This window comes from Dermacentor silvarum, chromosome 3 (genome assembly GCF_013339745.2).
Source record: "Dermacentor silvarum isolate Dsil-2018 chromosome 3, BIME_Dsil_1.4, whole genome shotgun sequence".
NCBI lineage: Eukaryota > Metazoa > Arthropoda > Arachnida > Ixodida > Ixodidae > Dermacentor > Dermacentor silvarum.
In genome coordinates this window covers 150,278,367-150,304,354 of record NC_051156.1, presented here as the reverse complement: position 1 = coordinate 150,304,354, position 25,988 = coordinate 150,278,367, and the positions used below count along the sequence as shown (strand labels likewise).

General features: G+C 48.6%; 1 protein-coding gene across 1 annotated transcript in view; it reads left to right on the top strand.

Moving 5' to 3' along the window:
• LOC119445908 (T-box transcription factor TBX1) overlaps positions 1 to 25,988 on the top strand; it is a 93,445-nt gene that overhangs the window by 4,216 nt on the left and 63,241 nt on the right. Inside the window, exon 2 of the mRNA XM_037710207.2 lies at positions 4,591 to 4,927. Coding sequence (XP_037566135.1) covers positions 4,591 to 4,927 — 337 coding nt within the window. The remainder of the gene's footprint in view (positions 1 to 4,590; positions 4,928 to 25,988) is intronic.

Genomic DNA, 25,988 nt, shown 5'->3' with positions numbered 1-25,988 from the left:
CCACTTATCAGGAGCGAGACAATGGCCAAAGTTTTCGAAGCAATGCAAAAACAAAATGGTCAATAGGGTTTTCGATTTTGCGGCGGAAGCATGCGTGACAAGTTACAACCTGTGTTTTTTGCATGTAGTCTGTCAGTGTATTTGGCAGTCTAGCCATGTGGCAGCTTTATCTTTTACGCTACAACCTGTGTTCTATCTTGCAACGTACCATTCTACAGGTGTCTACGCACACAAGCCTTCAACAGCTTCTTTTTTTTATCATAACATCTGATATACAGCAGTCATTCTTTACCAAAAAAAAAAAGGAAACCTTTTTTGCAACCAGGCTCTAAAACGTTCAGTAGGTTTGCGCATTGCGCAGTTTTATTTAATGACAATCAGCGATCTTGTGTTTAAAAGTGATCCTTTGTCCCTTTTTTTTTCTTGCTCTAGTCAGTACAGGTATGGTACCTAATTATATCCATGTAAATATTCTTGCTGTAAATACATGCGTCTGCTTTTGACTATTCGATATGCTATTCGATATTCGATACTTACTATTCGCATTCGATTCGTACTCCAAAAAAGCTGATATTCACCCACCTCTATTGACAACAGATCTGAGGCGTGCATGCAACTGCTTCGCACGCGTGAAATTCTGAAAACTATCCACACAGACGCACGCGAAAGCGCTGCAGTCTATAAGCGTGAGTATGTGGGTGCGCTCAGTTAAGAAGAGAGGCACATGCCACAGGTTTATGATTTGTCGCTATGTGTAATTGCAGACTAAATTCGCAATACCTCGATGTCCAGTATGTAGGCGCCGAAGTATGTCTGTAGGCGTACGCTTAACCGAAGGGCTATAAGCCTTGAGCCCCCGAACACGAGTCATTGTACGAAACGATTCTCCGGCTTATGATTTGTCTCTATGCGTAATTGCAGACTGATCGCGTACATATATACGGACGTGGTCACAGCGAGGGCCTAAATCTTATATTGGCCCTATTTCAGCTGAACTTGAAGCGTATACCATGGGTAGGCGTTTTCTTTCGCCCGACGCGTTAGCCCAATACCTATGGCGTTCCGCTGTTGAGCCCGAGGTCGCGGGTCCGATCCCCACCGCGGAGGGCAGCGTTTCGATGGGGGCAAAACGCTAAGTCCTCCCCTATACGGAGTGCCTACGGTCATATTTTGACACGTAAGACTCATAATTTACTTAATTTTTAATGCGTTTCCTTTTATCACAGACTTGGAGAAATACTGCTCCTAAACAATGCGGCAATGCGTCTGCTGATGACACTTGAGGTTTCCGAGGATTGTAATAACACAGAAAGGGTGTCATTGCCACAGCAGCTGTGATATGTGCAAATGATCGCTATTGCGGCTTATTCGAAGACGAGTTGTAATACTCAGATGATAGGTACGTATCTCAAAGGTTTGCGTTTTCTCGGCCAATCTTAGAAGGATCTTGGCTAGATGGAAACTGCCAGGTCCAGTAGCGACCTCAGCTCACCAGCATGTTCGGGAGATGGAATCCTTCGGATCGCTTCTATTTTAGCGGGATCCGCGATTGTAACGTGTCTATTTTATCAACGTGATTCGAGTTTTGTGGAAGTAGCATTTCGGCGTTTAGAGTCTTGCCTGCTTCATTGAGACGTTGAAGCGCCGCGGGAAGCCTAGCGTCGTGCTCTGCTTGTATTGTGAAAAAATTATATAATCCAAATTGCGTAATTAGCCAGGCAGAGAGAGGGAGAGTGAATATTAAAGATGAAATACAGAGAGGTTAACCAGAGTAACTGTCCGGTTGGCAAAGTTTCCCGAAATGTCAAACACCTCTGTAAGTGCTGAGGTACTTTTGCGGGGCCAAAAATTACCATGGGAACTAAAAATCGTCCGAAGTGTGTGATGTGCGTAGTCAAAGCCCTGAGACATCAGGCAAACATAGTTTCCAGTGCCTGACAATCATGTTCACCTTCTGAGTCTCGCACCTGCTCACTACAGGCATGATGAGTCGTTTACAAATCACTTGCTTATGCAATCCGATGTAGTTGACGCAAATTTCAAGATTGCTTTTCGTTTTCTGGCTACAGTCATTGTCGGCAACCATCGCACCTTGGTGTTGCTCATTCGGCTGGCCTGATGACGTCAAGCTGGGTCATTCTGTTGACTTCCATGTTTACTTTGCTCATAACTGGAATCAACTAGCCGAAACGTAGTTACAGCGTATGGTACATTGTTAGGTTGCGATGTCACTTTGTAGACCGTTTTCATCTTGCAGAATCCTGTAAAAAATGTGTTCAGCTAGTCCCTGAGCGATGGAATCTCGGACAGCTGAACATAATGTTAAATTCCCGTACCGATGACCCTCAAATGAGCTAAAGAAGTGAAACGAAGAAAAAAAATCATGTGGCTGAACAGTCAAACGGCAGATTTATCATGTTGTGTGTGCTTTAATTAAAAGGAAGGAAATATACCAAAATGAGCTAGCAGAGAAAGGAGCGAACGATAGTGGCCGGTGCAGTAGTGGCGACGATAACGGTCTCCCGCTGGCCTGCTTTCAATTCGGCTAACGAATGGATCCAACATCACGATTGGTCATTCCTTCGAGTCGCACGGCCGCTCATCCCACCGGGTAGCGGATTCAAATTCTGGCCACGGCTTTGTGGGTGCGCTGTACTTTCATCATCGTTGGCCAATCTAAGTTCAATGCAGGACGAACCCCTTGTACAAGATATGCCGAATTATGCTTATCAAGCACCAACCAAACCCACCCGGGCCTATAAATTTATTAATATAATCACCCCCATAAAACGTATGTTTTATGGGGTAGCGGGGCTTGTCAACCTGCTGAAACTCAGGTTTTATTCCACTGTCATTTGCCACTTAAAGAGAGAGAGAGAGAAGTTTAATGATACGAAATGCAGAGATGTCGGCCTGAGGTGCATTCCTCTAGCCAGCTACTCTGCGCTGGGGGAAGGGGAAGAGGGCAAGAAAGAAGCAAGAAAGGGGCGCACGATAGGTGACAATGACGAGAAAAGCAGGATGCAAAACATATAGCAAGCAATTTGGTATACTCAAAGCCTACAGCCCAGCCCGTACTTCTTAGAAAGTCTGGTAACGCCTGGATGGCCTTGAAACGTCTGACCAAGAGCCAAAATAACGTCCTCCGACAACGGTGGGCATATTATGTACATATTGATGTGTACCAATGTGTTGAAAATAATTCAACTCAACTATACATTAACCAATACCCTATAACACTCGGCCACCTGCTTCCACACGCTGATAAACTTGCTACCTGTTCAACGGGTATTCGTATTATTATAAGATACGTCGGTCAATCGGATTAGATTGTTTGCTTAAGTGTTGTGGGCTACGCGATAGTTAGTTGTTAGACGCGCGCTTTTGCTAGGACGTGGAATGAAACCGCGAGAAAGAAAGAGGAGGATTCACGGTTGTGGGTCACTGTCACTGTCGGGCTTTCCAACCGCTCCGACGAATCTCGCCTAGACGGCGTGTCTTGTTTCCGCAGTGTAAATAGTTGAAAGATTAAGTGGTCGTATCTCATTGACATATGGCTCTTATCCGAGCGCTCTTACCTGCAGTTTGGGTGGTGGGCCTTCGGGTCGCGAGTGTTTAGGGGTACTCTCTTGCGCTCAGGACTGATGAAAGCGAAATTGCCATCCGCCAGACCTTACTTCCCCCACCTTGTGGGCTTCCGCAGAACTGCATGATTTGCCATGTTCTGTGTCGGAGAACTGACATTCCTCAATTTCTTCTTCTTTCTGGGGTTTTACGTGACAAAACCAGTTCTGATTATGAGGCACGCCGTAGTGGAGGGCTCCGGATTAATTTTGACCACCTGGGGTTCTTTAACGTGCACTACAACGCAAGCACACGGGCGTTTTTGCATTTCGCCTCCATCGAAATGCGGCCTCCGGGACCGGGATTCGATCCCGCGACCTCGTGCTCAGCAGCGCAACGCCTGAACTGACTGAGCCACCCCGGCGGGTCATTCCTCAATTTAAACGGACACTCGTAATGTTTAAATAACTCTGAACAGCGCTGGGTGGTGGTGCCTAATCAGAAATTATCACAGCAGCGCAACAAGGGTAAATGCAGAACTGCCTTTACCCTCGCCTTATTTAGAACTGCCTTAGCCTTCCTAACCTGCCAACTTTGTACACGACACACTGCGCAGTGAAGCAAAGTTTACGGCTCGTGTCAGCCCAATCACAAACGAGTGCGCGGGGCGCTTTGGTTCAGTGACGGTATAGGAGGACTCGCCCATTGCGCTCCGCTAATCCTTCCGTGACGCTTAATTTCAGTCGGCGTCGCGCGGAGGGCGATTAGAGGCAGGCAATGGAGCGGCCCTTCTCCTGGGTCTCTTCTGGGTCGCGCCAGCCATCGGTTTGGCCGACGCGACCCGTGGCTCTCGCAACACCGCACTGGGTTAGTGAGATGGCGTATATGTATTAGTACACGGGCTCGTTATGTGTGCCCATGTGTGTAGGCGCGTCTCTTATTATTACGCTGTATATACTTGGTGCTCGTTTCTTGAACGGGGCGTCGCGTCCTTTGTTTTCTTTTCAATGCGTACCACCCTGAAAGCCTGCCTGCTGACGAGCACGAAGGACCGACCCAGCCTGGCCGAGGCGTACCGGAGCTCGACCGAGTTCCCGGACGCCTGCAAGGGCTCCTCCGATGGCCGAGTCGGGTCTCCGTGCCTCGAAGGCGCCTCGTCGGGTGGCGGCCGCTGCTCGTCGGCGGACGACAGCGGCGGTGGGTCTTGTTCGCCCGCGCTGTCGCAGTCCGGCGGTTGTGGCGAGGACGAGCGCAAGCCCTTGCACCCGAAGCTGGTCGGAGTGAGTGCCTCGCTAGAGATGAAGGCCCTGTGGGACGAGTTCAACGCCCTGGGCACCGAGATGATCGTCACCAAGGCCGGAAGGTGAGAGTACGTTTGGACTTTGGTTCGCGCGTGATCGATGAGCCCGGCCGAGGACGTCGACAGTGCTTGGTATTTAAAAAAAAAAAAGTGGCTTGTGGCCAGAAGGTTGGTCAAAGGTCACTTGCTTGTCGCCGAGTTGTCCGGCAAAAGTGCCGGGTAAAGTGCCTGCGGCGTCAGTAGTAGTAGTAGTAGTAGTAGTAGTAGTAGTAGTAGTAGTAGTAGTAGTAGTAGTAGTAGTAGTAGTAGTAGTAGTAGAAGTAGTAGTAGTAGTAGGAAGTAGTAGTAGTAGTAGTAGTAGTAGTAGTAGTAGTAGTAGTAGTAGTAGTAGTAGTAGTAGTAGTAGTAGTAGTAGTAGTAGAAGTAGTAGTAGTAGTAGTCGTAGTAGTAGTAGTAGTAGTAGTAGTAGTAGTAGTAGTAGTAGTAGTAGTAGTAGTAGTAGTAGTAGTAGTAGTAGTAGTAGTAGTAGAGGGGACGGGGGGAGAGCAAGTGCCTCCTCTTGTGGAACTGTCGGGCCATGGGGGCGAACAGCGTTAGGTGTTCAAGAAGCTTCGAATAATAAAAGTACGGAAAAAGCATTTTTGTGGAACATCGTGCTAACGCTTCTAAAGAAAGCTGGTTTCACGGTCAATGAAGCGCAAGTGATGTTCGATAGTTGCAAGACCGCATTCGGAGTCCCCATGTGCATTCGTGTTGGCAGTGTTTGAACGAAGGATGCAGTTCACCATCACCGCGAGAATGCGGCTCCGCGTGCCTTTATCCGCCTATCGTTTATACCTGCTCAGCAGCGACCGGGGTGGCTGGGTACAGTTTCTGTTTTAGTATAAAAAACAGGTCTTTTAAGTGCGAAGCACTTTAGGGGCCCGGGCTGCCGGCGTCTGCGGCGTGATCACGCTCAAAAACTATAGTGCGCGAAACAGGGTCAAAACAAGTGCAGAATTGATCAATACCGGTTCAAAATAAACTAACATGAATCAGAATAATTTAAAAGACAGCAATAATCAAGAATTAAGCACATTAATTAACAGAAATGTGTTAAAATCGATTCTATCATCCGCAAAGCTTTGGCTCCGTGTGCGTGGTAGTTTCCCGCCAGTTGTGCCTCAGCACAGGTGTCAGAATGGATGGTGGATAGCTAAACACCAGATAAACACCGGTTAAAGCAAGATAAACACAAGTAAAACACAAGGGATCGAAACACCAGCGAATCACTGCTCCGCACTTCCCCAGCTTTCACGTTGAGTGGAGCTGCATTACCGCCGAGTTTACCATATATATATTTTTTTTTGCACCTAAAGGGACCAAACTACACCACAGAGAAAAATAAATAGAGTTGCATTAGTTTATCGTCCTACTACAATACCCCTAAAAAAGCAACTTTTACCTCGAGAAGAGGCTTGGTAAGCAGAAAAACCACTAACATAAAAACGGAGTAAGTGTGGCGTCGCCGCCTTGAATTTTACGCACTTCTGGCAGGGACACCGTGGATTTTGACGTCGAGCACTCAGGCCTACTTAAATGTTTTATCGCTAAAGTTGGCTACATTTTGTTCCATAGGAGCCGAAGACAGAACTTGGCAAGTTTTGAGCCATTTTATGGAGCCACAATAGCGTTCCGGCGTTAAGGTGTCAGCGAAAAAAAAAAGGAACTTTGATTGTTATTTTCTCTTCTAATAACCAACTTAGTACACCAAAATTAACGAAAATATAGAGTTTAAAAATATTTTATTTGTCTAAACCGAACGACTCAGTGCTCCTCCTCCTTATAAAGTCCCCTTAATAGCGAAATATATGTGAGGGTGGTGGCGCTGGTAACTGTCTCTTTGACAAAACGCGTCAAAAAACACGTAGGCCGAAACACTCGTCGTTTATGTTTTATATGCAAGTAGTCCAAATTTAGTTGCCTCACTTGCTTGCTTTGTTTTTTCGCAGTATTTACAATCCCTCTTTCACCACTACCTGCCTACGATATACGTTGACCCTCCGTGTAAAATTTTCTGCGGACGCAAAAACGGTCGATCGTGAACGTGTCCACTATCTTACATGAGAGCCTGTACCAATATTTCCTCGACGTGCTTCTTTCTTCGCTGTGTGCAAGGTTCCTTTCTTGTTTTGTTTTGCTTTCAATGTCACGACTGCACGGATAGTGGCCGCGTTCTGGTAACGCACGCTGTCATTGAACGTTCGTATGGCGCCAATAAAGCACGCTCCGATTAAGCATATTGTTGCACAAAAGCGTGTACTTACATATGTTTAATATGCGAGAATAAGAGATGCAGGCATAACAGTTAAGCCAGTAGAGTCGCGAAAGGACAGTCACCTCCTACTCGTCTCGTCGCTGTTGTCTGACAAGATGATTTGGTTCCCTTCAGTCTCGCATCATTAACCCCAAGGCAAAATCATTGACGCGGATTTGGGTCATGGTACAGTATCAGGCACCAGGTTATACGGCTTGAGTCGACCGAAGGAAACGATATCACTCTCTGGGCACTTAGACGGCGCCGCGTATAAGGTTTGATCGGAAAATCTCGCAGATTACTTCGATGGCGTGGCGCAAAACGTGGTAGGGACCGTTGCAGTCTGGTATACGAGCAACTTTTCTTCATGGTCACCACAGGAGTACTCCATGGTAACCAGGATCCGTATCCACAAAAGAAGTGTTGTTATGCTAAAACTGCACGTAAGAGTGGACGTCGGCTAATCGCGATGTTGGTCATATCCATCAGCGAAGGCAACCGGAAAATGGCAAAGATGCTCACCACAAGATAATAATGGCTGTCCCTGCGTGGCGGCTATCGTAACGGAACTTCTGTGACGCCTCCGATAATGCCGCTTCCTCTATACGTATAATTAAGTGATGTTTTATTTCTCCACTCTCCTTCCTTTCTGCCTTTTCTTTCCTTTTCGATCATTTGTTTCTTTTTTCGTACAATCATTAGTCGCTGCAGTTTAATAGTGATGGTTGAGGTAGCCAGCCCTTCGGTGGCCTACTTTGCCGGGATCTTATCATTTACTTAAACAACAACGCCCGTGGTTTCGAGCATGTATTATCGGCTTCTCAATGTGCGTCTTCGCCCGCTTTCGGAATTTCTATGCTGTTCTTCCTTGGATCATGCACAGGCGCTAAGGAACTCGGACGGACGCGAATTAAAGAGAGTTCCGCTGTGAAAGGACAAGATGCTTATTATTATGCGCATCACAAAATCGCCGCAACATAGCCGGCTGTTGAAGATCAAGCGACAACATCGTTCGTTGGAGCCATCGCCTGCAGTGCCTATACTCTGCTCACTCGTCTCGTGACGCAATCAGAACAGAACTTCTGGGAGCTTATCAGTGCTGGTAACACTATTCAGACAATGTCAGCGAGTCGCGGCCCAAAACGCCCCACTTTTTGCGAAATGCCGCTAAGTTATGGTGAGGATGACTACCTCGTAATAGTTTCGCTTCATATTGAATAAACAGCGCATGCAGAAGACCAAACTACAGGGGAAGACGACAACACAGGTGCTCCATCAGTGTTGTCTTCGCTTAGTCATGTGCGTCTGCGCTGTTCGTTCAACATGCCGACTGTCGACAAACAGCGCAATTCTTCTGAGCGCCACCCGACAGGAGGTAAAAAAAAAAAAAACTGCATTTTTCAACCAGCATTCTTTCTGAAGTCCACCTGGAAATGCAATAATTGCCTCTTCTCTTCACGTGTCCACTGTATGCACATTTCTCAAATTTTTGTTACAGCGCTAATAAATATTTTGGCTTCGCTTTCCACTCACGCGTTTCGGCATTCAAACATTCAAAATCCTGTTTTCCCGGTGAACATATAGCAGCGACATCGACGCCTGAATTAGAGGCCTGCTTTGTGAAGAGAAAGTTTGCGCTGTGCGCGTTCTTGGTTTGCACGCAATCAAAGATGCAAATAATGACCAGTCACATTAGAGCACAGCGGAAGTGGGCGACGCACTAGCTGCGGCACCCGTCAAAAAATGTTTTTGGCACGTATGCTTCTGCTTCTTTATTAAATTCCCACTGTTACGCGCGAGCAATGTTGGTAGACTATAGGCGCATGTCGAGAAACACGTATTCCTCCGAAAACCAGGGAGCGTCCTGGTGACCCACCAATGCTTAAGGACAAATATTCGCCGCAGGAGGAGGCATGTCTGTGCTGCAGCGAAATTCCGGAGGCAACTCAGCACATCCTAATCGAATGCTAAGGTATTCACCCAGCGAGACCCGTAGAAAACGTTCACCTTCCAGATGCGCTGGAATTTAAAGAGATTGGTATAGCATTAACCGCGACCAGCAGTCGAGACAAGCAACAGACCTGTAGAGTATTGGTAGAGAAAAAGCAGGGGAGAAATTGACAGGGCCAGATCTGTTACAGGCACATAATTATGCAAGGTAGATATAGAGGTTTTAAGGAAGAGAGAAAAAGGACAGGTAGACCAAATGCTAGACTGTTAAATATCTACAGATTACTTGGTTAGCTCAAGCAGGCCACGTGACTATTTTTCGCCGCCTCGTTTCGAAGGGGATACCGATACATCATCATCATGGCTATATTGGTGTGTCCGGCGCCTGTTGAAATCACCCACAGGAGGAGGAATGAAAGTTTATTGAAACCCAGGAATTTCGCGCGGTGGGCGGTGTCAGTCCAGGACCATGGTGGATCTTGCAGCCGTGGTTGCCTGGTCCTCAGGGCGAAAGCTGGTCAGCTCTCTCTCCCACTGTTCGTAAGAGCGATTAGGAAGTACGTCTAGGATATGATTAAGAAGACAGGCCCATATACCACGTGGTAGAGCGAGGCGGGCTCCCCACAGTGAGGGCACGAGGCAACGTAGAGAGTAGAGAATATGGCGTGTAGGCTGGTTGGATGTGGGAAAACTCTTGGTCTGAAGCTGTCTCATGATTGACTCCTTTTTTTTTAATGTGAGGAAGCTGTGTCCCGATGCATACGTTTTATGAGCTAGTAATAAGTAACCGTCGGTTGGTCAACCTTCTGCTGGTCGTCTCGCGATGCCCGGCCGGCTGGTTCTCGGGCACTCGTGTCAGCTACGAGGTTCCCGCGGAGACTTGAATGAGCATGGTGTCCATACGACAGTGACTTTGCGTATCGGCGGTCATTGCTGAAGGAGTTTCAGCGCGGCAGCGGATATTTTTCCTTGGACGAAGGAGCGGCACGTCCTTTGACAATCCGTGATGATGGTGGTTGCGTCTGTGTCAACGATGGCCAACGCGATAGCAGTTTCCGCTGCTTGCAAGGTAGTTATTTGTCGGGGAGTGAGGTTCGCGAGTACTTCTTGGTTGTTGGTGACCACGGCCGTCATGGCGTGCGCCCGAGCGTATGGTCCACTGTGTTCGTATAAAGCGTCTGACCGGCTGCTCCGTACTTTCTTTCTAGTGCTTGAGCTCGGGTTTTCTGTCTGGCCTCGCAGTGCTGGGGTTGGATGTTACGGAGGAGGTATGCCACAAGTACGTTGCTTCGCATGGTGCATATATGGGCTCCATCGAGCTGCGAAGTCCCAGCGCGAGTAACTAGTTTCTCTGTCGACGTGTTCATTGGGAGCAGCCCGAGTGCTTCCTTCAAGTCTTTTCAGATTAGCATGCCCAGTTTTTGGCTTTCCCCCGGTTTCAGGGTTGCATATGAGGCGACATACATAATGCGGGAGAGAACGAAGGCCTGCACGACGCGCACTGTGTCTTGATCTTTCATGATCGGGTTTTGATGGAGATTCTGCGCAACATGTATGCGGGTAATCTGGGCGGTAGTGGAATGCAGTTCGTGCAATTAAAATTAAATTATGGGGTTTTACGTGCCAAAACCAGTTCTGATTATAAGGCACGCCGTAGTGGGGGACTCCGGAAATTTGGACCACCTGGGGCAGCATCTGCTTGTTTATGCAGCCCTCTTAGAAAGTCATACCGTGGACTTTAATTGAGGGGGAGGGTCTGATGGCGGCTCCGTCTAGTTGGTGTATGGCCCTCAGGACTTTACCAATTAGCAGGAGCTTCTATTTCTGGGGAAGGGGGGAGGGGGGGGGGCGCATCGCAGTCCGCATTTCGCGGCGTAACTAACTGTTCACGATGTCTGTGGCCTGTCGGATCTTGTCCTGCACCTTGCCCATAGACCTCTTGACTGTACACAGGGTGATGCCATCTCATAGAGGCCTCTGATATTTGTTTCAAACGCTACCAAGTGTCGACACGGAATTGAAAACTTCAAGCCAGCGCAGCGTTTGTTCCGCTCACTAGCTATGTGACACAACCATGGCAGTAGTTATAGGAAGCTTGCAGCTTCTGTAGAAATTATTCTTCGAGATTTCCGGTATTCACAGACTTCAGTCAGCTGTGGATAAAATATCTCGCTTGTCGCGCAAGCATTTTACCGCAATGCTTTGAATAATTTCACAAAGGTAACATACTAAACAAAACGCTCAAAGAATTGTCCCTGTCCGTAAAATTAGGAACGCTTCCATATTTCCTTTTAGCCTACATCACCGCCGTTACGGGGAGCACCACCGTGTAACGTTGGCGAGCACAATGTCAGTTGCAGCCAGTGCAGTGCAACGTCTGCTCACTTGTCATATGATGCAACCAAAACGGTCCTTTTGGAAAGTTGAATTAATGAATGAATGAATAAAGTTTTATTTGAAAAAAATTACACCATCTTCCCGTATGGGAACCCTGAGTAGTATGCGAAGCAGTCATGGGGTCGACTCAAGGTAGTTTTATCAGCTGTATAAACTTGGACATGCAGCAGCACCAGCAACGCGCAGAACTGTTGTCGATGGCGTCGGGGTTTTGCCCGCGTTCGCACCGAACGCGCGCGGCGTTGGTGACTGTTGCCGGTGCCTCTGGGGCTCCCTAGCGCCTACCGTCGCGCCTCTAACCTAAGCTGCTTCGTATTATCGCGCACGGAGCCGCAGGTGTTGCCATTCGTTGCGCAATCCGGAGAGGAGCGTCGGAGAGGAGAGGAGGAATGCCGAGAGGAGAGGAGATGAGACAAGGAGAGAAGGGGGAGGAGGATGCGCATGCGCAGTGTGGGTGTGGACGCCGCACGGTGGATTCAGGGAGGGACATAGCCCCGAGCATAAGATGCTTCGCATCTAAAAGTGACTTGTCAAAGTGGGAGGATCCCTTATTCCAGGAACCCTCTGGCCTGGATCGCCCGCCGGGGCGGGGTGACGAGTTCGCGCTGTTCGACCAGGTCAGGCTTGGAGATCGCAGCCTCCCACGTTTCAGTGAGGAGGTTGGGAAGTTAATAATTTTTTAAAGACGATAGTTTTTCTTCGGATACCTAAACGCGAAAAATTTGTCTGCCTGTCTCTCTGTCACTCGATTCAGCCGCCCGGCCAAAACCGATTCAACCGCCCTGCCAAAACCAACCAAGCTACTAGCACTGGTGGCACGGGGTCATACACGTCAACATTATACAGCGCAAAGGAAACCTCAGGCCTATTTGAGGTAATATATATGTACATAACCGTGATTCGCAGCGTTCATTTAATTAAGAATACAGATTGAACTGGTTCTTACGTTAGTAAATGAAAAATCAACGCGTTACAAATGGTGTCGAAGAGACGCTACGCGTTAAAAACAAGCCGACTGAAGCCGCGGCTCTGTAGTTGGCTTTAAGCCAACAGTAATGAAAGATGGCGCGAGGCAGGACGAACGCGGGAAATGTGAATTTAATTCAGCAAAACCCCCATTGCATCATGGCAGGAGTGAGAGGGGAGGGGAAGAGCGTAAGGGGCGGGAGGTGGGAGAAGAGAAGGTGTTACGTATCAGGGGCGGCTGAAGACTATCGTCTTTCGACGTCATCTGCAGCGAAGCAAGCAGATATGCGGCCATTTTTTTAAGATAATGTGGCTTCGACATTTCTGGCTAAACGTAGGCCTCGATCAGTAGTCGTCGAATCGTATCGCTTGTGGCGCAGGTCACTTAGCGTAATCTTTCGGAGCCCTCACAGACAACGCGTATACTAAACAAATTAATCACTCGCAATTTTCATATGCCGGGAAATTCGGTGGCAGATGCAGCGACACAACTGGCCCATGTAATCCAGACTTAGACAGGACACCGTATCGTCAGGTAAAACGGCATTTGTAGAACGTGTCACTTACCAACGTACAAAGAAACGAGACATCAAAATCCCGTTTTGTTTTACGATAACAACTAAGCGGACGCTCGAGGCGTATTCACGTCGTCGGCGTCGCCATGCTGTCCCAGCGTCGACTGCGCATGCGCAACCCGCATTGTCCCGCAAGCGGAGCGGAGGAGGGCCTTCAGAGACGCGGAGTTGCGTTTGGCTGCACGACTAAGCGAAGTGGACGCACTCAACGTTTATACATACTGAAAAAGTATCTGTAAACGTTGAATGCACTGGCAACGCTCAGCTCGTCAGCCTGGCTCGGTGGTGGCGGCCGTGCCAGCGTTCTACCTTGCGCGGTGCTGGCACGAACGTTGTGTTGCGCCACGCACACTAACTAACACATTGTGGCGTTTCTGTTGAGCTTCTGCGTGTATGCGTGAAAGACAAGTACGCGTGCGATTCCAAACCATTAGGCCGGAATCGCACCCATACTTCTATCGTGCCAACGCCGGGTATTGTAGCTATTTGAGAAGACTGCCATGTGCGTCACGTCGCATACGTGAGAGCACGTGAGTTAAAAAAAAACACGTGCGCGCACAAGTTTTGGGTCTTAAACGAAGGGAATGAAACAGGCGAATAATATTCAACTTTGACACTGCCTAACGGTGTCATCGTGGGAGCGGCCCGCCTCGACTTGAAATAGTCGAGCCTCAGGACTTTTGTAAATAAAAAAAGTTGCAGTGGCTTAGCTCAGCTATGCCAGGATATACGTAGCGTTAGCAAAGGTTCAGCTGATTATTCTTAGCTTTCCTGGTTGTCTAGATTGTCAAGGATTAGCTTGATTGTCATGCTTACTGCTGCTCCAATGACACACACGCGGTGTACGTATTATGTGGCACATGTATATAGCCTTCTTCTGTTCATTCCTCCTACGCTCAACCGCTAATTGCCAGGCAACTACTTCGGGATCCGATGAGTCAAGCTTCTCCGTTCTTCTGCGCTGTTGAGCAGCATTTGCGCTCTCCTTCTCCATGGCTATACCACACTGGCAAACGCCAGTCAGAAGCGCAGAGGCTCCAGCGCAGTGTCAGACGGCGACTGGACAGCGAGCGCGCGCCGGCGCCCGTGCGTCTGGAATGCGCAGACCGGCGACGTCACTCCTCTGGAATGCGCAGACCGGCGCCGGTGAGCCGCGCGCGGCGGCGGCGGAGTGCGCGAGAGGTGCCGGCTCCGGTGGCTCCGGTGCGCAAGCCGTGTGACATCACTGATCCTTGCGCATGCGCAGCACGGCTCCTGATGTGCCGCGCGAAACGGGCTTGGCTAGGCCAGTGTAGCTAACGCTACAAAAGTTTTTACACACACACACTGCCTCTGGCGTCGTACTTCTTTCTGCCAGGCGCACATCTCCTCACAATTCTTTCCTCCTTGTGACATCACTGCGTCGACGTTACGCAGTGTATGCATTCGCATGAACTGCTGCGGTTTGCGTTTCGGCCTACCTTGTAAACTTGTCTGTATGGTGCTGCGTATATACACATAAACATTGCATGAAATGAGAGTTGTCACTTATGCGATGCATATAAACCCAAACATTGCAGAAGATTGCACGTTGTGCAGCATGACGAGAAGACATTTTTATGCCTCGCATTTAGTTTTATATAGCATTTAACTAACCGTTTCCCTAAAGCTTTGCTTTACAGATTCCAACAAGCGCGTTGAATATGCATACATTGTTTTTGACACTGCAGGTTAATGACCTTGGTCGGTAGAATCTACGGATTCCTTTCGCTCGATTCTATTCTATTGCTTTGTCATCATCCACCGTTCGTGACCACTCGATTCCGGCGATAACACGGGTGGAGCGCCGCACCGGACCACTGACGAAACGCGAATAGGAATTGCAATGGAATATAATCGTTACACTGAAGCCGTCTTGTTCTATACTAACGAAACCGACCCATCAGAAACTTACTTCGCCTTATACTTCTGTGTTCGGACCCGCCGTGGTTGCTCAGTGGCTATGGTGTTGGGCTGCTGAGCACGAGGTCGCGGGATCGAATCCCGGCCACGGCGGCCGCATTTCGATGGGGGCGAAATGCGAGAACACCCGTGTACTTAGATTTAGGTGCACGTTAAAGAACCCCAGGTGGTCCAAATTTCCGGAGTCCCCCACTACGGCGTGCCTCATAATCAGAACTGGTTTTGGCACGTAAAACCCCATAATTTTTAACTTCTGTGTTCGGAAAATGTTTATGCACGCGAATAATTTTCTCTGGCTAATGAAGGAAGTGGCCTCGTTCCTGAAATGTGATGTATATCTTTCAGAGCACATGTCTTAAGGTAGCATTACGTGACAGTATACATTTCTACCATATTGTGGATTTCGCTGGGTGGAGGCAATTTTTGTCTTTGGAAGCGGTGCCTTTTTGGACCGCCAGCACTTGTCGCACTGACGTCTGTGCATCGAAGACAAACACAGCAGTGAGGGATAGGACACGCTCGGCGATAAGGTACGCCTTCGTTTTGCACATTGTCGACTGCTGAAGCTCGCACGGCGTACGGCAGTATCGATGGCAAAAGGTAGCAGTAAAAGCCAATTGCACGGCCACCACTTCGACCAGTACAGCGGCGATCACTTCACCATGCCCTGCCGATGCATGGGAGCTCAGAGCAAGCGGTCACTGCTCCTGTGCTCTAAATATGTTCGCCGAGTGCTCTACGATGAAGCTTGTGTCTTAACACATGTTCATTCAATAGACACTTTAAAGACATCCTCACCAGCACCAGCCGCCCACATGTGTTGACGATCATGTATGCAGAACCGGGGCCGAATTCGCAAGGCTTTGCAATCGTAATTAAGTGACATTAGCCGCTGCATGGTCGACTTCGCTTATGTTATGTCTGGCATCCTGATTGACTGGATTTTGTTCTTACGGACAGTCCCAGCCTGAGAGATATTTTTCGGACTACAAGGACCAGGACCGACTCAATCTAACGTTTATCTTTGAATTATTTTTGTTTTCGCGCTTCGTTAAGTGTTTCAGAACGGTGTTCCGCCAGCATTATATCACCAGGATCGGCAGGTGGTGAGCGGCGAGTGATAAGGAACGAATAGAGTTGAACGAAAAAAAAGTCCTTCCTTACATCATCGTCATCAGTCCATTTTTATGTGCCGGACAAAGAGCTCTCCCAGCGATTTCCAATTAACCCTGTCTCATCATCATCATCATCAGTCTATATTTATGTCTACTGCAGGACGAAGGCCTCTCTACCTGCGATCCCCAATTACCACTGTCTTGCGCTAGCCGATTCCCAAATCGTGTCTGTAAATTTACTAATTTCATCCCCCCGCCTAATTTTCTGCCGTACGCGACTGCGTTTCCCTTTCTTTGGCAACCATTCTGTAATTCTAATGGAATACCGGTTATCAGCCCTACGATTCACAAGGCCTACCCAGGTCCATATGTTTCTCTTAATATCAACTATTATATCGGCTACCACCGTTCGCTCTCTGATTCATACCGCTCTCTTCCTGTATCTTAACGTTACGCCTACCATTATATCCGTGGACAGAGCTGAAAATTCAAACGAAAGCCTTTATTCTCAGAGCAGCCAGTCACCTCGACAGCAAAGGCGACGCCGCAGGTCTCGCCAACAACGCCATCTATTGGTCTCACCTGCAACGTAAGAGATGAGGAAGAGGTGCAACGCACAGAAAGCTGCCAGCAACGGGAACTACAGGGAATTCCCGTGAAACGCCGAGAATGCGCAAAACGTTTGCCGGAAGTATGCCGTGCATCTATAGGTAGGAATTGAGCAGGAGGAAGGAAATTTCTCTTCTCTTTTTTGTTTTCCTGAGCGACACTGGCTTGTTGAGCGTCTTGTGACGTGACTGCATTTGACAACGTCCATGCAGAGCTGTTTGCCTGCATGTACGTCACCAGGCTAAACCCGCTTGTGTGTTCAGTATAGCGCCACGGGCGAGTTGGGTAGGTAATTCGAATACTACTCTCTTAGCGTACAGGATAGAAAAGCGCGGACGCCTCCCACACAATTGCCTAACTTCCAAGTGATTTTCATTGTGACGTACAAGGCTTTTACGCAAAGGACAAGAAAAAAAGAAATAATTGAGCGGTCAGCTTTACCAATGCAAGAAGCCAAAGCACGTTGGTGGCAGTCGCAGAGAGGTCTGGGAAGCTCGTGCGCAGTACTCAACGAGCGGGGACTGCGGTGGTGTGGTTGACCTGTTGACTACAACCAAGATGGTGGCAGCACTACTTCCGGGAAATCGGCGCATGCGCAGATTGGTCGGTGGGATCGGTCTATTGCCGAGGAAATATCAGCGGCCATTATTGTTCCGCGAAACAACAGGCTATAGCAAACGCCATGACCACTACCGAATTGTTCACTGTCTGTGGGGCTTAGCACCGAGGGACAAATACACGACGTCATCGCAGAAACATTTGTTGGTCTCTTCGTTATTTCTAGCTTCTCTTTCTTTTTTTCTCGGCAAGCTGGAAGAGAGAAAGAAAATTGGTCCTAGAACAAAAGCAAAGTCGACCTGTCAAAGGCTGAAAATATACAGCGGAAAGTCTCCCGAAGCTATATCGAAAACTTAGGTGCCCAGCAGCTCGTGAGGCGAGTAAAAGTTCGGCGTTCGCGGGAAACGCGTCAGCAGAGAGGAGGGGAACCACTTTTCGGAGTCAATGTCACAAGCAGCGCAGCGTGTACGGCACACTCGTCACGCCCTGACACGGGTCGTAAAAGTGTGCCTCCCTGTTTTTAGCGAGGAATTTGTCAGCACTCCAGTTGGTGCGGGATATTTGCGGACCTCCGGACTCGACGACGCTTTTGTTAGCTCTCTGCTTGCTTGCCTCCTGTCTCTCTCTCTCTCTCTCTCTTAATACCTGTGTACGCAGTTTCACCCTTCCATTCCAGGTGTGCGTGCTCATGGTCCAGGTCTGTACACGCTGTACTGCAATACACCGCGCTGCATAGTACTTCGCCGCACTGCTTTATAGATGTAGTGCAGTGTAGCATAACGGCCAGGCATAATTGTTGCATAATGCACCAAATATTAAGGAAAAAGGCGTTGTCATGCTCTTTATCGGATGTGCTATAGCTTTTGCACGTGGGATTGTGGCGGCCTATGGAGTTGCTCGGTGAGTCAACTCTCTCGTAAACCACCTTCCACTGACCCGGTTTCTTCAAACAGTCTTCGATACAGCGGGAAATACAGTTACTAACGGTGCTACGAAAACTTTCCTTCTCCCCCAACTTGCCCAAGTTCCAGTTACTTCCTTCCCAAAACGTCGTTTTATGCATTGAAGCATAAAAGTAACTGGAACGCCAATGCATTTCTCCGCCGAGTTCGCGAATTAATATCTCGAAACTGGTGTCATCCTAAGAATTCTTTCCAAGTGTTTGCACCTTGCGAACTCCATGGCTAGAATTTGTAAATTCCAATATGGGTCATAAGGTAATTAGTTAGAAATTTCATTAGTGAATCTTTGTTAATTACTCGATTATACATTTAAATTTTTTGTGCAAGCAATGTCTTCGAGTAGACCAGCTCATCAACTAGAATTGTGCTATGTGCCACAGGCAAACTTTACAAAATTTTTGAAAGTGTTCGCCGAAACACCCTGTATATAGAGGCGCTATCAGTGCAGCGGACCTTCAGCAGTTGCCTCACGGGAACAGCGAAGGCAAGCGTTTTCTGCATGAGACACGCAGGTTTTGTACGCACGCACGCACGCACGCACACAAACACACACACGTAAACGCACGCGTTCAATCCTACACAACACAAACGCGCAGACAGGCATACACTCGCGCCCACAGGCACACAAACGCACAACGCACGCACACACACACAGGCGCGCGTGCACCACTGAAACGTACACGACAACCGGGCGCACAAACAGTATTCTCTTGGCATATACTGATGGTTTGGCTAAGCTCGACACAGTATAGCGGTCCCGCGCGAGCCGCGGACATCTCCTTTCCTTCACCGCTGTTCGCGAGCCAAACTTCTCGCATACTGTACGTGCGTGCGTCACAGTCCACCCCTCCCCCTCCCCCGCGTTCTCTCGGAACGACCCCACGAAGATGCCCTGCATGGGCGCGCGGAGGGAGGTTTCCTGCCTGAGAAAAGCCAGAACAGAGCCATAAATTAAAAGGGGGGGGGGGGGGGGAGGAAGCATCCCCACCCCCCATTCCTCCCCCCTCCGCACCGTCGTGCTGCCGGTCGTAACGTCGTTTCCCTGCGGTGAGGCACGGCTGGTTCGAGCCACGTTTCGGCTTCGCCGTGCCCCCGGCCGCGTGCGGGTTTTGAGACCGCGGCGCTCTTCGTGTGTATGTAGTACATCGCAGAGTCAGCGGATCATCATGACTCCGCACACTGTGTAAATGCGCAGTTGCATGCACATCGGCCAACCAAGGATACTGCCCGCCTCCTGGCCAGGCAGAGCAACGTATACCACGCGAGGCGTGGTGCTCCGTGGAGTTACCGTGAACAGTATATGCAGAGCGAGAAATTTGGCTGCTTGGTGTTCCTTCGTGTTGCAATGCGCTTAGCACTACTATACTGACAACCACACAAGTCAGACCTGATGTGAATGTCTGCTCCTCCTGAACAAACGAATCGACAGTATTTATCGAACTTTATTTTGATGGAAAACTTACGCGACTTTAGAATTATGCATACTCAGTGGCACTAAGATTACATGGAAGATAACTAGTTAAGCACATGGTTCATATCCATGTGGCACATATCCAACTTGACATCAATGAAGAGCAGCCCATACCCACGGGAAGTTTAATGAGAACGGCCCTCATTTTTGAACCTTCCTGCAAACAATAATAAATAAATAAATAAATAAATAAATAAATAAATAAATAAATAAATAAATAAATAAATAAATAAATAAATAAATAAATAAATAAATAAATAAATAAATAAATAAATAAATAAATAAATAAAGTTTACTTAATCAAGCGTAACACGCGTGTCAGAAATAAATTCCGGAATATGTGTGAAACAGCGATTCACTGAAATAAATAACGTACTTAAAGCAGCATTCAAGATATTTATTGTCTTGATCGTCGTTTCACATAAGCTGGCTAATTTTACCTTGATTATATTGTTCCACGGAGACCCAGCTGGTCACAGCATTCCACACAAGAGGCACTTCTTTCAAATGAAAAGCAAGCCGGTGCAAAATACGCATACTTGCAGTCTAGTGTTGTGGCAGGACTCATATAGCGAAAACAATTTCAGCAAAAATGTCTTCTTCTTTCTGGGGTTTTACGTGCCAAAACCTGTTCTGATTATGAGGCACGCCGTAGTGGAGGGCTGAGGATTAATTTTGACCACCTGGGGTTCTTTAACGTGTTCAACAAAAATGCTTTTCAATAGTCTATTTCACAAAGCACTAAGAATAACACGCTTGTGTTAAACGAATTCAAAGTACAGAGCTAGGCTGTAGCATTATCACTTAAATACAGCAGAGAGCCGCCCGTATCCTGTAATCATGGCCGTTTCCCGAAAACTCCCAAGGCGCACAGCACTGACGTGTACGAGAACCTTATTTGGTGCGGTACCAACACATCAAAAGAGGCAGGGAGCTGCTATCACTTCATTGGCGCGCGAGCTATGAACAATGCGACGTGCTACGAGCGGCTATCCACGTCACCGCGTATTAGAACAATAAAGTCTGTCGAAAACTGTCAGAATTTGCTTGGCTGATGAGCCGTGCGTTCAAAACAACAGCTTCACAACGCTGATGAAATCGCAGGTGATCTGAAGCGTTGGGAATAGCGGAAGTCAGGGGGAGGGAGCCCGGCGAGGCGCCTACAATCATTCGCATACCAGCTGTTGTGACTGGCATTGCAGAGAGAGCTCTCGATAGACTTTCGAGTCCAGTTAGGCACTTGACCACGAGTAACTGTGTCGTACAATACAACTGCTCCGTCGGCTTTAGTTCACCAAGTTCCTCCGATAACAGTAGTAGCTGAATGTGACGTTATACTTGTAGTAGATGATGCGCTAGCATGAGTTCTCTCTTTAGGCTATCCTGCGAGTTCAAAGATGGAGGAGGTCATAGGATGTCGCGAACTGGAGCTGGGACGGACGGGTTGACCACACCCCCAACGTAGACACACCCGGCCGTCTGCAATGTGGCACGCTGGTGGCAAAGCTAGCCCTCTACGTGCGCAAACTATGCTGCCCAGTCAGAGGACCCGAATTCGGTAGGCTCGAGGAGCTGATGAGGAGCCTCGAGGAGCCTTCGCAAGGGGCCGGTTCCATGGCGGCGGGGCGGAAGCTTGATGGCTTTACGCTGCGATATTTCAATCGTCCGGCGGCACCAACATCTATAGAGGATCAGTTAGAGGTCGGAATAAGCTAGAGGTTAGGCTTGTGTTGGTGCTGCTCCAACCAGTTGTGGCACCAGAGTATGGGTCATACCCACGAGGTGTTTCGCTTGGTGATGATGATGATAACCTTCAAGACAGTGGTACGTACCCATACACGGGGGCCTCGCATGCCAGCGCCTTCCAAAATGGTTTCATCCGCGATCTGGCTGGCACGCCTAGGCCATACGGCCAGCAAAATAGCTGGGGAAGAAAAAAAATAGCAAAAATTGTGGGGAACCCTCACCTTCCAATCGCCTTCAGCTACGGGGGTCAACCCCTCACAGCTCATCAATCGAGCTTACCCACCGCAGCTATTGAAAGCCCCCACCGCACCCAACTGCCGGCCCTGAGGTGAGGAGCCAGACACAGCCGGGCCGGGTTCCGACCCTGACCTGAGCCACAGGCCAACCTGGGTCGTGATCCCACAATTTCCACCCGCGATCCTGGGTCAGAATCCACGGATGTGCCGGCACGGGCGAGTGTCTTTAGACACTCGGCCACGATGTCGGTGATTACGCTAGGGTATTGGGGTGCTATATAGCTACCGATCTTGCTGTGTCAGAACATCGGGATGCGCTATGACGTCGACAAAGCCTGAAATAAGGACTTTTTCGTAAAAATCCAGGCTTCGGCATGGCCTTCTTTATTGCGCCATTACGTAAGAAAGTCGGAAGCCGCGGGTTCCAGGAGGTTTGACTCAGGCGTAGGAACCTCGGACCGAGAGAGAGAGACACTGAGCAGCGACTGGCTCTGGAGGCACTTAGCGATAATGGTGGCCTTGAAGCGTATAATATGTCAACGCAGCTTAGAGTAGCCTGTGATGCCGTCAAGCTCCTTTAGCGGCTGCGCTCCCCTGGAGCGTCGTGGGCCGGAGGGAGTTTACCTTATAAAGTCTCCCACTGCCGCAGCGGCGTGGACGGCCTCGCTTACCGGAAGCTGAGTTAGGCGTCCTGAATGTCGTATAAAGTCGCGGTGAATAAGGTTGCATCACAGCTTTCCAAGAAGCCTGTACGTAGGCTGATGGAGGAAGGACAAAACGCGGGGGCGACAACGCGTTCGTGGATATTGGGATACGTCGAGTCTTGTCCACCGTCTCGGTGCTAGGCGTGCCTTGTACGGCAGGTTACTAATGTCCCGTGAAACATGAACGCAGATGGGCCATCATTGCACCCTGAATCAAAATTGTTGATGTTGATGCTAATTAATTTTCAACGTGGCACATACCCACAAAGGGGATTGACCCCACAAATAAGTAATCACACGACTAGACATCGTGTCCCGCAATGTCGCGCCGTCGTCTTCGTCTCAGGCCACTTAATGGACTCTCGATGAGCTCGAGAAAAGTGTTGTCGCTGCTATTAAAAGAAGAAGAGTCCGTGAAAAATATTAAAGGTCCTCATCTTTGTGCTCGTCACTTACTGAGTCCGGGGCCAATCCCTATCGTGAGTACGTGCCCTGTTGAAATGGAATCAACATCAATGAAGTCGCCGCTTAATGATGTCCTTCTTACCGATGGCTTTCTACGCAGCAGCTAATTCTGTATTGTGGTTCCCGGGATACAACAGTATCTTCGAGGTTCAAAGTTCAAGGATAGTTTAGCCACTATTCTGCACAACTCCCTAACTGACATATCGAAACTTAGAACAACATTTAAGTAACTAATTGGATGCCAGGAACTATGAAGTTTCTGGCTGTTTCTCAATTGAACTATGAGCAACATGCTCTTGGCCTTACCTGCATACCTTGGACAACAACGAAACCGCGTTTGCTTCTCTTAGCTATGTTCGTTCTTGATTTTCTGAGCTTGCGCCATGTCTTCTAATCTTAGGTTATTTTCTTGTTATTACTATATGAAGAAAAGAAAAAAAGAACGGTGTCTAAATGTTCTGCTGTTTCTTTCATTTCACTTAAAGAAACTTGGGCCTTCACTCCTACTCTCGAGCTTAATACGCAACGTGTTCACGTGTGCATCCGAGCTCCATGCACTAGGTTGTTGACTTGCAAGTTTAGTGAGCATAAGCACCTCAACGTTTTCACCGACGCAAGACGAGTCCGTCAGTTGTTGTGAAACCCTTTTGACACCTTCTTGTGCACACACTGGCGGGCACCGGCTGTCCTCGTCGACTCATTTACAGCATAACGCGACAATACTTCCTGTTTTCTTTTTCCTTACTTTTCTTCTCTTTGCACATGTCTTTACTACACGCTCTACTGAAATGTGCGCACAAGCGTTGGCCCACTCCATCGGTGCTGATCGCTCCTTCCCTTCGGTTGTTGCGTCTCGGCGTAGGGCCTCTGGCTTGGGACGTGGATGTTGGCGGGACGCAGAAGCAGTGAGCGCTTGGTGAGCGTCTTACGCACGCAGGCTCACTTGCAGAACTGGCACGCATGTTTACGGTTCTCCCTCGTCTGGCCCACTGCGAATTCGCGGTGCCCGGCCAACTCGACCTAATGTAAAAACAAACAAAAAAATGTAAAAGAAGAGACGAATGGATGTAAATAACGCTCTCCACAGTCTCGTATCGAACAGTGCAGGCTTGCTCCAATGGCTCAGCAAACGCGAGGTGTAGGCATGGACAGTGTCCGAATTTGAGCCCTGCACCCCCGTCCGTCCATTGTCCCGACATTGGTATACATGGTACAGACGTCAGTAGTACGCGACTTTTTGTAAGGGGACTAAGAATATTGCTTCCTACCGAAACAACGTGGGATATTTGTAGAGAATATTGCTTACTATTTCGAATACATGGCAGGCATTTTGATTAGATGTCATCGTGATCACGTAGAAGCTTTTGTGATACCCAGTGACCCAAGTTGGCGTCGAGTAGATTCATATAAGCGCGGCACACACCCAGTGGCCCATAAGCAGTGACACGTACTGCAGTTGACGTCAGTGAAGAGCGGCCCCTACACAGTAATGACACATTCCCAGGCGAACTTTAATGGGAACGACCCACATTTTTAGTCTTTTTCTGAAAAAAAAATGCGTAAGAAACACGCGTTCCCCGGAGAAAATTCCGGATTATGTGAAACAGCGATTCCCTGAAATATTGAAATGAATACTATACTATTTAGAGCAGCGTTCAAGTTATTTTTTTTTCTGCATCGTCGTTTCACATAAGCTGGCTAATTTTACCTGGATTGGCTGTTCCACGGAGATCCAACTGGTCGCAGCATTCTACATAAGAGCTCCTTCTTTCAAATTAAAAGCAAGCTGGTGCAAAAATACGCATGCCCACAGTTTAGCATTGTGGCAGGCATCATATAGTGAAAACAATTTCAACAAAAATGCTTTTCAATAGTCTATTTCACAAAGCACTAAGAACGCGCTTGTGTTAAATTGCAACAACAGAGCTAGGCTGAAGCGTTATTCCTTTATAGAATACAGTAGAGACATGCCCGTATCTCTAATCATGACCATTTCCCGAAAACTCTCAAGGCATGCGGCACTGACGTGTACGAGAAGCACATGTGGTGCGGTACTAACGGATCAAGAGAGGCGTGGAGAGGTTATCATTTCGCTGGCGCGCGAGCGATCAACAGTGAGACGTGATGCGAGCGGCTATCCACGTCACACCATATTAAAACAATTCATTCTGTCACAAACTTACACAATTTGGTTGGCTGATGAGCCGTGCATTCAAAACAACAGTTTCACCCAGACGCTGATCAAATCGCAAATGATCGGAAGCCTTGTGAATAGCGGAGGTCACGGAGGGGGAGCCCGGTGAGGCGCCTAAAGTCATTCGCATACCTGTTGTGACAGGCGTTACAGAGAGAGCTCTCGATAGATTTTCGAGGCAAGTTAGGCATTGACCCCGAGCAACTGTGTCGTACAATACAGCTGCTCCGTCGGCTTTCGTTCACCAAGTTCCTCCGATAACAGTAGTGGCTGAATGTGACGTTATACTTGTAGTAGATGATGCGCTAGCGCGAGTTCTCCCTTTAGGGTATCCTACGAGCCCATAGATGGAGAAGGCTGCAGGAGATGTCGCCGACCGGGGCTCGGACGGTCGGGTTGACCAAACCTCCAACGTAGTCCCACCTGGCTGTCTGCAATGTGGCACGCTAGTGGCAGAGCTAGCCCTCGACGTGCGTAAACCACACATCTAAGTGAGAGGATCCGAATTCAAGCCTTCGCCAGGGTCCGGTTCCATGGCAGCGGGGCGGAGGCTAGCTGGCATTTAGTTGCGATATTTGAAGTGTCCGGCGTCAACAACCGCTAGAGGGCAGTTAGAGGTCAGAAAAAGCAAGAGGTCAGCCCTTGTGTCGGCGCTGCTCCAACCAGTTGTTGTTGTTGGGGCATAGGAACATGGCTAATACGCACGAGGTGTATTCGCATGATGACGATGATGATAACTTTCAACGCAGTGGCACGTACCCACTCACGGGGGCCTCGCATGCCAGCGCCTTCCAAAATGGTTTAATCCGCGATCTGGCTGGCACGCCCAGGCCATACGGCCAGCAAAATAGCTGGGGAAGAAAAAAAAATAGCAAAAATTGTGGGGAACCCTCACCTTCCAATCGCCTTCAGCTACGGGGGTCAACCCCTAACAGCTCA